We start from the raw sequence: 12,258 nt of genomic DNA on the forward strand, positions 1-12,258 counted from the left end.
GTACAGTAGCAGTGTGTTGGGCTGGGCAGTACAGTAGCAGTGTGTTGGGCTGGGCAGTACAGTAGCAGTGTGTTGGGCTGGGCAGTACAGTAGCAGTGTGTTGGGCTGGGCAGTAGCAGCAGTGTGTTGGGCTGGGCAGTAGCAGTGTGTTGGGCTGGGCAGTACAGTAGCAGTGTGTTGGGCTGGGCAGTACAGTAGCAGTGTGTTGGGCTGGGCAGTACAGTAGCAGTGTGTTGGGCTGGCAGTACAGTAGCAGTGTGTTGGGCTGGGCTGTACAGTAGCAGTGTGTTGGGCTGTACAGTAGCAGTGTGTTGGGCTGGGCAGTACAGTAGCAGTGTGTTGGGCTGGGCAGTACAGTAGCAGTGTGTTGGGCTGGGGTACAGTAGCAGTGTGTTGGGCAGTACAGTAGCAGTGTGTTGGGCTGGGCAGTAGCAGTGTGTTGGGCTGGGCAGTACAGTAGCAGTGTGTTGGGCTGGGCAGTAGCAGTGTGTTGGGCTGGGCTGTACAGTAGCAGTGTGTTGGGCTGGGCAGTAGCAGTGTGTTGGGCTGGGCTGTACAGTAGCAGTGTGTTGGGCTGGGCTGGGCAGTAGCAGTGTGTTGGGCTGGGCTGTACAGTAGCAGTGTGTTGGGCTGGGCAGTACAGTAGCAGTGTGTTGGGCTGGGCTGTACAGTAGCAGTGTTGGGCTGGGCTGGGCAGTAGCAGTGTGTTGGGCTGGGCAGGCAGTAGCAGTGTGTTGGGCTGGGCTGTACAGTAGCAGTGTGTTGGGCTGGGCAGTAGCAGTGTGTTGGGCTGGGCTGCAGGCAATGGTTGGGCTAGCAGTGTGTTGGGCTGGGCTGTACAGTAGCAGTGTGTTGGGCTGGGCTACAGTAGCAGTGTGTTGGGCTGGCAGTACAGTAGCAGTGTGTTGGGCTGGGCAGTAGCAGTAGCAGTGTGTTGGGCTGGGCAGTACAGCAGTGTGTTGGGCTGGGCAGTAGCAGTGTGTTGGGCTGGGCAGTAGCAGTGTGTTGGGCTGGCAGTACAGTAGCAGTGTGTTGGGCTGGGCAGTACAGTAGCAGTGTGTTGGGCTGGGCAGTAGCAGTGTGTTGGGCTGCTGTACAGTAGCAGTGTGTTGGGCTGGGCAGTAGCAGTGTGTTGGGCTGGGCAGTAGCAGTGTGTTGGGCTGGGCTGGGCAGTAGCAGTGTGTTGGGCTGGGCTGGGCAGTAGCAGTGTGTTGGGCTGGGCAGTACAGTAGCAGTGTGTTGGGCTGGGCTGTAGCAGTGTGTTGGGCTGGGCAGTACAGTAGCAGTGTGTTGGGCTGGGCAGTACAGTAGCAGGAACTGGCTGTACTGGCTGAGCAGTGGTGACATTCTGGGTGTTGATCACCTACTGAGTAGTGATCACGTCAGCCTGGGTAACCATGACATCATTCTGGGTAACCAGGACATCATTCTGGGTAACCAGGACATCATTCTGGGTAACCATGACATCATTCCGGGCCGGCGATGACATCAACACTTGTCTCCCAGTTTGAGAAAGCGCTGTGATTTTTAAAGAATGTTTAATTTCTGTAAAGACAAAAGATTAAACTCATTGGTTTCAAGACGACACTTTCAGATTGACATATAATACACTGTATAAGGAAAAATTAAAATATATAATTTAGAATAGAAAAGTGCAGAAACTGAAATAGGAAAAAGCACTAGTTGTTTGATGGTCCCCTTTTTCTACGACCTGGACAAGTCTACCTCCAGCCATGGGTGTTTTAGTGTCCTTCTAAGGTGGGTTGCTAACCTGGACAAGTCTACCTCCAGCCATGGGTGTTTTAGTGTCCTAAGGTGGGTTGCTAACCTGGACAAGTCTACCTCCAGCCATGGGTGTTTTAGTGTCCTAAGGTGGGTTACTAACCTGGACAAGTCTACCTCCAGCCATGGGTGTTTTAGTGTCCTAAGGTGGGTTGCTAACCTGGACAAGTCTACCTCCAGCCATGGGTGTTTTAGTGTCCTAAGGTGGGTTGCTAACCTGGACAAGTCTACCTCCAGCCATGGGTGTTTTAGTGTCCTAAGGTGGGTTGCTAACCTGGACAAGTCTACCTCCAGCCATGGGTGTTTTAGTGTCCTAAGGTGGGTTGCTAACCTGGACAAGTCTACCTCCAGCCATGGGTGTTTTAGTGTCCTTCTAAGGTGGGTTGCTAACCTGGACAAGTCTACCTCCAGCCATGGGTGTTTTAGTGTCCTTCTAAGGTGGGTTGCTAACCTGGACAAGTCTACCTCCAGCCATGGGTGTTTTAGTGTCCTTCTAAGGTGGGTTGCTAACCTGGACAAGTCTACCTCCAGCCATGGGTGTTTTAGTGTCCTAAGGTGGGTTGCTAACCTGGACAAGTCTACCTCCAGCCATGGGTGTTTTAGTGTCCTAAGGTGGGTTGCTAACCTGGACAAGTCTACCTCCAGCCATGGGTGTTTTAGTGTCCTTCTAAGGTGGGTTGCTAACCTGGACAAGTCTACCTCCAGCCATGGGTGTTTTAGTGTCCTTCTAAGGTGGGTTGCTAACCTGGACAAGTCTACCTCCAGCCATGGGTGTTTTAGTGTCCCTAAGGTGGGTTGCTAACCTGGACAAGTCTACCTCCAGCCATGGGTGTTTTAGTGTCCTTCTAAGGTGGGTTGCTAACCTGGACAAGTCTACCTCCAGCAGCCATGGGTGTTTTCGTGTCCTAAGGTGGGTTGCTAACCTGGACAAGTCTACCTCCAGCCATGGGTGTTTTAGTGTCCTTCTAAGGTGGGTTGCTAACCTGGACAAGTCTACCTCCAGCCATGGGTGTTTTAGTGTCCTAAGGTGGGTTGCTAACCTGGACAAGTCTACCTCCAGCCATGGGTGTTTTAGTGTCCTTCTAAGGTGGGTTGCTAACCTGGACAAGTCTACCTCCCAGCCATGGGTGTTTTAGTGTCCTAAGGTGGGTTACTAACCTGGACAAGTCTACCTCCAGCCATGGGTGTGTTAGTGTCCTAAGGTGGGTTACTAACCTGGACAAGTCTACCTCCAGCCATGGGTGTGTTAGTGTCCTAGGTGGGTTACTAACCTGGACAAGTCTACCTCCAGCCATGGGTGTTTTAGTGTCCTAAGGTGGGTTGCTAACCTGGACAAGTCTACCTCCAGCCATGGGTGTTTTAGTGTCCTTCTAAGGTGGGTTGCTAACCTGGACAAGTCTACCTCCAGCCATGGGTGTTTTAGTGTCCTTCTAAGGTGGGTTGCTAACCTGGACAAGTCTACCTCCAGCCATGGGTGTTTTAGTGTCCTAAGGTGGGTTGCTAACCTGGAAAAGGTCGTATCCCTTGGCGTCCTCCTGGTCGTAAGGGCGGATGATTCCGTCCTCTCGGATCAGTCTGACCGGCCTCAGCTTGGTCACTTCCTCTGTCGACTCTGCCACCCTGCCAATCACAACGCGCCGTCAGATCGCAACGCACCGTCACAGATCTCACAGCCTGATCAAAATGCACCGTCATATCTCAGAGAGCCAATCAGAACGCACCGTCATATCTCACAGAGCCAATCAGAAAGCACCGTCATATCTCACAGAGCCAATCAGAACACACCATTATATCTCACAGAGCCAATCAGAACGCACCGTCCTATCTCACAGAGCCAATCAGAACGCACTGTCCAGAAGGGTTTCATGAATCAGGAACAAGATGTAGTTTGCTTTCGGACCCAAACTCATAACAAAACTGCTCTGTAATGTCTTCCCAATGAGCCAGACACAGCAGCAGAGTAGGACAACATTACAACAAAAACAAATCAGCAGAATCCTGCTTCTCTAAAGAAATCACTAACGTAAAAACCCATTCAGCCCAAGTGGTCTCAAACGGTGCATGAGTATGTATGCGTGCACACCTCTGTAGTGCGCGTATGTGTGTGTGTGTGTGTGTGTTCCAGTATCTCACCTTTCTGTTATCTCTAGTGTGAAAGTCCATGGTCTCTACTAATTTCATCTGTGTCTCTTAACCTCAGGAATTGATAGGTGATTCATATGCTTTGTGAAGGATAATGAATGAGGTGTAGTGAATGGACATCAATACTATGTGATGGTGGGGGGCTGTGTTTTGGCATCTAAGAACCACTAAATTAGGAATGTAACCTCTGAACATTAGGTACCTGACAACAGGTGAGAGGAGGAGGAAGGAGGTTATGAGACAGCTAGAGGGAGATACTAACCTCTGTAGTGTTATGTATTTGTCTCTACTAACCTGTAGTGTGAATGGTCTACTTGGCTGTGTCTCCTAAGTCTGTAGTGCCGTTTGTGTCTCTACTAGACCCTGTAGTGTGCAATGTCTCTACTAACCCAGCTTACATGCCTCTGTATGCTGTGTCTCTACTAACCCATTCCCTAACTTCGAGTGTCTGTGTCAGTCTATCAACCCCTGTAGTGTCCTGTGTCTCTCTACAAACCTCTGTAGTGTCCTGTGTATCACAGACCTGTAGTGTCCTGTGTCTCTCCAAACCCCCTGTAGTGTACAGTCTATCTACTAACCTCTGTAGTGCCCCTGTGTCTCTACAAACCTCTGTAGTGTCCTGTCTATCACAGACCTGTAGTGTCCTGTTTCTCAACTAACACTATGTAGTCACAGTCTCTACTAGACCTGGTGTCCCGTATTTGTCTCTACTAAACTCTGTAGTGTCCTGTGTTTCTCTACTAACCTCTGTAGTGTCCTGTATTTGTCTCTACTAACCCCTGTAGTGTCCTGTGTCTCTACTAACCTCTGTAGAGTCCTGTGTTTCTCTACTAACCTGTAGTGTCCTGTACTAACCTTCTATGTCTCTACTAACCCCTGTAGTGTCCTGTGTCTCTACTAACCTCTGTAGTGTCCTGTGTCTCTCTACTAACCTGTAGTGTCCTGTGTCTCTACTAACCCCTGTAGTGTCCTGTGTCTCTACTAACCCCTGTAGTGTCCTGTGTCTCTACTAACCTCTGTAGTGTCCTGTGTCTCTACTAACCTCTGTAGTGTCCTGTGTCTCTACTAACCCCTGTAGTGTCCTGTGTCTCTACTAACCTCTGTAGTGTCCTGTGTCTCTACTAACCTCTGTAGTGTCCTGTGTCTCTAACCTCTGTAACCTCTGTAGTGTCCTGTGTCTCTACTAACCCTCTGTAGAGATGTGTCTCTACTAACCCTGTAGTGTCCTGTGTCTCTACTAACCCCTGTAGTGTCCTGTGTCTCTACTAACCTCTGTAGTGTCCTGTGTCTCTACTAACCTCTGTAGTGTCCTGTGTCTCTACTAACCTCTGTAGTGTCCTGTGTTGTCTCTACTAACCCCTGTAGTGTCCTGTGTCTCTACTAACCCCTGTAGTGTCCTGTGTTTCTCTACTAACCCCTGTAGTGTCCTGTGTCTCTACTAACCTCTGTAGTGTCCTGTGTCTCTACTAACCTCTGTAGTGTCCTGTGTCTCTACTAACCTCTGTAGTGTCCTGTGTCTCTACTAAAGTGTCCTGTGTCTCTACTAACCTCTGTAGTGTCCTGTCTCTACTAACCCCTGTAGTGTCCTGTGACTCTACTAACCTCTGTAGTGTCCTGTGTCTCTACTAACCTCTGTAGTGTCCTGTGTCTCTACTAACCTCTGTAGTGTCCTGTGTCTCTACTAACCTCTGTAGTGTCCGTCTCTAGTAACCCCTGTAGTGTCCTGTGTTTCTCTACTAACCCCTGTAGTGTTCTGTATTTGTCTCTACTAACCTAACCCCGTAGTGTCCTGTATTTGTCTCTACTAACCTCTCGTAGTGTCCTGTATTTGTCTCTACTAACCTCCGTAGTGTCCTGTATGTCTCTACTAACCTCTGTATGCCTTGGAAGGTGCTGGAGGCCATGTCTACGATGCCCCCTGTCGGCCTGGCCACCACCCCCACCAGACCCTTCCCTATGCCCTTGAAGAACCCCGCCGCTCCCTCCTTCTTGGCCCCTGAGGGGGGCGATAGAGAGACAGAGAATCAATCAAGAGTTAGACCTCAGGTTTAGAAAAGTTTAACACACAAAACCAACTACACAGGAAATATAGTAATGACATGTTCAACATACGCTGAGTGTACAAAACATTAAGAACACCTTCCTTTGCAACCCCCCCCGTAATGCTTAGAGAAGATCTTATGTCAAGTGTTATTGAAGTGGGGTGTTGCTATAGGCCACCAAGTGGGGTGTTGCTATAGGCCACCAAGTGGGGTGTTGCTATAGGCCACCAAGTGGGGTGTTGCTATAGGCCACCAAGTGGGGTGTTGCTATAGGCCACCAAGTGGGGTGTTGCTATAGGCCACCAAGTGGGGTGTTGCTATAGGCCACCAAGTGGGGTGTTGCTATAGGCCACCAAGTGGAGTGTTGCTATAGGCCACCAAGTGGGGTGTTGCTATAGGCCATCAAGTGGGGTGTTGCTATAGGCCACCAAGTGGGGTGTTGCTATAGGCCACCAAGTGGGGTGTTGCTATAGGCCACCAAGTGGGGTGTTGCTATAGGCCACCAAGTGGGGTGTTGCTATAGGCCACCAAGTGGGGTGTTGCTATAGGCCACCAAGTGGGGTGTTGATATAGGCCACCAAGTGGGGTGTTGCTATAGGCCACCAAGTGGGGTGTTGCTATAGGCCACCAAGTGGGGTGTTGCTATAGGCCACCAAGTGGGGTGTTGCTATAGGCCACCAAGTGGGGTGTTGCTATAGGCCACCAAGTGGGGTGTTGCTATAGGCCACCAAGTGGGGTGTTGCTATAGGCCATCAAGTGGGGTGTTGCTATAGGCCACCAAGTGCTAACCGTCAGTATCTTAATATAATGTGTGAAATGCTTGATGGTGTACGTGATGTAAACAGAGAGGTCTACTTTTTGGGGACCTGAATATGGACTGGTTTTCATCAAGCTGTCCGCTCAACAGGAAGCTTCTCACTGTAACCAGTGTCTGTAATCTGGTTCAGGTTATTAATCAACCTACCAGGGTGTTTACGAACACGACAGGAACAAGATCATCCACATGTATCGATCACATGTTTACTAATACCGTAGAACTTTGTTTTCCGTACCCATTGGATGCAGTGATCACAATATAGTGGCTATATACAGGAAAGATAAAGTTCCAAAAGCTGGGCCTAAAATAATGTAGAAGAAACCATACTAAATATTTTGCTGGTGACTCTTATGTGGATGATATTAAAATATTTGTTGGTCTGAGGAGCATACAATTGCAAAAAAAAATTAAATCAGATCTACAAGGTGTTGAAAGCGTTCCACAGGGATGCTGGTCCATGTTGACTCCAATGCTTCTCACAGTTGTGTCAAGATGGCTGGATGTCCTTTGGGTGGTGGATAGTTCTTGATACACACATGAGAAACTGTTGAGCGTGAAAAACCCAGCAGCGTTGCAGTTCTTGACACAAACAGGTGCACCTGGCACCGACTACCATACCCTGTTCTTGCCCATTCACCCTCTGAATGACACATAAAAATGTCATGTCTCTTTAATCTGACTCCTCCCCTTCATCTACACTGATTGAAGTGGATTTAACAAACAGGTGACATCAATAAGGGCTCATATCTTTCACCTGGATTCACCTGGTCAGTATGTGTCATGGAAAGAGCAGGTGTTCATAATGTTTTGTCCACTCAGTGTACATTCTATATATTCTCCAAATCTTTGAAGGGTCGAGAGAAACTTCTGTTTCCACACAAAATTGGAAAGGAAATATGTATTGAACATTTATGAGTGATGAGAGAAGAAGAAGAGTTCATCAACAGGTCAGAGCGTTGTGAATGAAACATACCTTCCACAGGTTTGGTGACGATGCCTGTTACCCCACCAACGACCCCCTACAGAGAGAGAGAGAGGAGAGAGAGACACAGAGAGACAGAGGACCGTCAGGGCTCCATTGTATCCAACACACAAGGTCTATTCAAGACTAACAGGAAATAACAACCTCTTGAAAACCACTCTGTCCGGGGGGGAAATTACATTTAACATTACATTGTCCTGAATGAAGAGGGTTAATTTGTTGTTGTGTTTTGAAAAGCTTGGCCTTATCAAGACAAGTAACGACCCTACTTTAGGTCCTGTATCAATAGAGGTAGACGACCCTACTGTAGACGACCCTACTGTAGGTCCTGAATCAATAGAGGTAGACGACCCTACTGTAGGTCCTGTATCAATAGGAGGTAGACGACCCTACTTTAGGTCCTGAATCAATAGAGGTAGACAACCCTACTTTAGGTCCTGAATCAATAGGAGGTAGACGACCCTACTTTAGGTCCTGAATCAATAGAGGTAGACGACCCTACTTTAGGTCCTGTATCAATAGGAGGTAGGCGACCCTACTTTAGGTCCTGTATCAATAGAGGTAGACGACCCTACTTTAGGTCCTGAATCAATAGAGGTAGACGACCCTACTGTAGGTCCTGTATCAATAGGAGGTAGACGACCCTACTTTAGGTCCTGAATCAATAGAGGTAGACAACCCTACTTTAGGTCCTGAATCAATAGGAGGTAGACGACCCTACTTTAGGTCCTGAATCAATAGAGGTAGACAACCCTACTTTAGGTCCTGTATCAATAGGAGGTAGGCGACCCTACTTTAGGTCCTGTATCAATAGAGGTAGACGACCCTACTTTAGGTCCTGAATCAATAGAGGTAGACGACCCTACTTTAGGTCCTGTATCAATAGAGGTAGACGACCCTACTTTAGGTCCTGAATCAATAGAGGTAGACGACCCTACTTTAGGTCCTGTATCAATAGAGGTAGACGACCCTACTTTAGGTCCTGTATCAATAGGAGGTAGACGACCCTACTTTAGGTCCTGAATCAATAGAGGTAGACGACCCTACTTTAGGTCCTGAATCAATAGAGGTAGACGACCCTACTTTAGGTCCTGTATCAATAGAGGTAGACAACCCTACTTTAGGTCCTGAATCAATAGAGGTAGACGACCCTACTTTAGGTCCTGTATCAATAGAGGTAGACGACCCTACTTTAGGTCCTGTATCAATAGGAGGTAGACAACCCTACTTTAGGTCCTGAATCAATAGAGGTAGACGACCCTACTTTAGGTCCTGAATCAATAGAGGTAGACGACCCTACTTTAGGTCCTGAATCAATAGAGGTAGACGACCCTACTTTAGGTCCTGTATCAATAGAGGTAGACGACCCTACTTTAGGTCCTGAATCAATAGAGGTAGACGACCCTACTTTAGGTCCTGTATCAATAGAGGTAGACAACCCTACTTTAGGTCCTGAATCAATAGAGGTAGACAAACATACTTGAGGCCTGAATCAAAGAGTTAGACGACCCTACTTTAGGTCCTGAATCAATAGAGGTAGACGACCCTACTGTAGACGACCCTACTTTAGGTCCTGAATCAATAGAGGTAGACAACCCTACTTTAGGTCCTGAATCAATAGAGGTAGATGACCCTACTGTAGACGACCCTACTTTAGGTCCTGTATCAATAGAGGTAGACGACCCTACTTTAGGTCCTGAATCAATAGAGGTAGACGACCCTACTTTAGGTCCTGTATCAATAGAGGTAGACGACCCTACTTTAGGTCCTGTATCAATAGAGGTAGACAACCCTACTTTAGGTCCTGAATCAATAGAGGTAGACGACCCTACTTTAGGTCCTGCATCAATAGAGGTAGACGACCCTACTTTAGGTCCTGTATCAATAGGAGGTAGACAACCCTACTTTAGGTCCTGAATCAATAGAGGTAGACGACCCTACTTTAGGTCCTGAATCAATAGAGGTAGACGACCCTACTTTAGGTCCTGAATCAATAGAGGTAGACGACCCTACTTTAGGTCCTGTATCAATAGAGGTAGACGACCCTACTTTAGGTCCTGAATCAATAGAGGTAGACGACCCTACTTTAGGTCCTGTATCAATAGAGGTAGACAACCCTACTTTAGGTCCTGAATCAATAGAGGTAGACAAACATACTTGAGGCCTGAATCAAAAGAGTTAGACGACCCTACTTTAGGTCCTGAATCAATAGAGGTAGACGACCCTACTGTAGACGACCCTACTTTAGGTCCTGAATCAATAGAGGTAGACAACCCTACTTTAGGTCCTGAATCAATAGAGGTAGATGACCCTACTGTAGACGACCCTACTTTAGGTCCTGTATCAATAGAGGTAGACAACCCTACTTTAGGTCCTGAATCAATAGAGGTAGACAACCCTACTTTAGGTCCTGTATCAATAGAGGTAGACGACCCTACTTTAGGTCCTGTATCAATAGAGGTAGACGACCCTACTTTAGGTCCTGAATCAATAGAGGTAGACGACCCTACTGTAGACGACCCTACTTTAGGTCCTGAATCAATAGAGGTAGACGACCCTACTTTAGGTCCTGTATCAATAGAGGTAGACGACCCTACTGACCCTACTTTAGGTCCTGTATCAATAGAGGTAGACGACCCTACTTTAGGTTCTGTATCAATAGAGGTAGACGACCCTACTGTAGACGACCCTACTTTAGGTCCTGTATCAATAGAGGTAGACGACCCTACTTTAGGTCCTGTATCAATAGAGGTAGACGACCCTACTTTAGGTCCTGTATCAATAGAGGTAGACAACCCTACTTTAGGTCCTGTATCAATAGAGGTAGACGACCCTACTGTAGACGACCCTACTTTAGGTCCTGAATCAATAGAGGTAGACGACCCTACTGTAGGTCCTGTATCAATAGAGGTAGACGACCCTACTTTAGGTCCTGTATCAATAGAGGTAGATGACCCTACTTTAGGTCCTGTATCAATAGAGGTAGACAACCCTACTTTAGGTCCTGTATCAATAGAGGGAGACGACCCTACTGTAGACAACCCTACTTTAGGTCCTGAATCAATAGAGGTAGACGACCCTACTGTAGACGACCCTACTTTAGGTCCTGTATCAATAGAGGTGGCTTTACATGAGCAGTTTCCCCCTATAGTCTATCTGTAATGTTAAATCTATTGATTTAAAGCCCACTCCTGCAAAAAGGATATTACATTAAAATGCACATCATGCAGTATAATTACCTTTTAGTACTACAATGTCAAGGTCGTGCTGTAGGCAACCACACGGATGCTTCCCAAAATGGCACCCTAGTTCCTATATAGCCCTTGGTCAAAAGTAGTGCACTACATAGGGAATAGGGGGGCCATTTGGGATGCTACTCATGTAAGGTGTTGTTGAATCATCGGTTTAATATTCAACACAGGGCCTTAAAGTCCCCTGACTCATCACCAAGGACAATATCGGAACATGTGCTTTCAACCCCACAGTTTAGGGTGTGTTTTCCCCCACATGGGCGACATACAAACAAACATGTGTTCCCCGCAGGGTTGTGGTCAAGTCCAAGTTAATTCAGACAGTTTTAGGAAGTAAACTGAAATCCCAATTCCCCTCGTATATTTTCTATGTGAATTACTTTTATCGGAATTGAGTGGTTCACTAAGGGTCTCTGGATAAAGTGTCTGTTATTAATGATCAGAGAACTACCTTAAAGACTGTCTGTTATTTAAGACTGTCTGTTATTAATGATCAGAGAACTACCTTAAAGACTGTCTGTTATTTAAGAATGTCTGTTATTAATGATCAGAGAACTACAGTGGTACCTTAAAGACTATCTGTTATTAATGATCAGAGAACTAACTTAAAGACTGTCTGTTATTAATGATCAGAGAACTAACTTAAAGACTGTCTGTTATTAATGATCAGAGAACTAACTTAAAGACTGTCTGTTATTTAAGACTGTCTGTTATTAATGATCAGAGAACTACCTTAAATACTGTCTGTTATTAAATGATCAGAGAACTAACTTAAAGACTGTCTGTTATTTAAGAATGTCTGTTATTAATGATCAGAGAACTACAGTGGTACCTTAAAGACTATCTGTTATTAATGATCAGAGAACTAACTTAAAGACTGTCTGTTATTAATGATCAGAGCACTACCTTAAAGACTGTCTGTTATTAACGATCAGAGCACTACCTTAAAGACTGTCTGTTATTAATGATCAGAGCACTACCTTAAAGACTGTCTGTTATTTAAGACTGTCTGTTATTAATGATCAGAGCACTACCTTAAAGACTGTCTGTTATTAACGATCAGAGCACTACCTTAAAGACTGTCTGTTATTAATGATCAGAGCACTACCTTAAAGACTGTCTGTTATTTAAGACTGTCTGTTATTAATGATCAGAGCACTACCTTAAAGACTGTCTGTTATTAACGATCAGAGCACTACCTTAAAGAACGTCTGTTATTAACGATCAGAGCACCACAGTGGT

At 46.5% G+C, this 12,258-nt stretch overlaps 1 protein-coding gene across 1 annotated transcript in view; it reads right to left on the reverse strand.

The window, feature by feature from the left end:
- Positions 1 to 1,753: 1,753 nt before the first annotated feature.
- Positions 1,754 to 12,258, reverse strand: part of LOC121838833 (vacuolar protein sorting-associated protein 13C-like) — a gene marked incomplete at its 5' end in the record, with an annotated part of 62,280 nt that continues 51,775 nt past the window's right edge. Inside the window, 5 exon segments of the mRNA XM_042313417.1 lie at positions 1,754 to 2,527; positions 2,586 to 2,882; positions 3,054 to 3,402; positions 5,797 to 5,920; positions 7,757 to 7,802. Of these exon segments, the coding sequence (XP_042169351.1) occupies positions 3,270 to 3,402; positions 5,797 to 5,920; positions 7,757 to 7,802 (303 nt within the window).

The sequence above is a fragment of the Oncorhynchus tshawytscha genome, unplaced genomic scaffold (assembly GCF_018296145.1).
Source record: "Oncorhynchus tshawytscha isolate Ot180627B unplaced genomic scaffold, Otsh_v2.0 Un_contig_4409_pilon_pilon, whole genome shotgun sequence".
Lineage (NCBI taxonomy): Eukaryota > Metazoa > Chordata > Actinopteri > Salmoniformes > Salmonidae > Oncorhynchus > Oncorhynchus tshawytscha.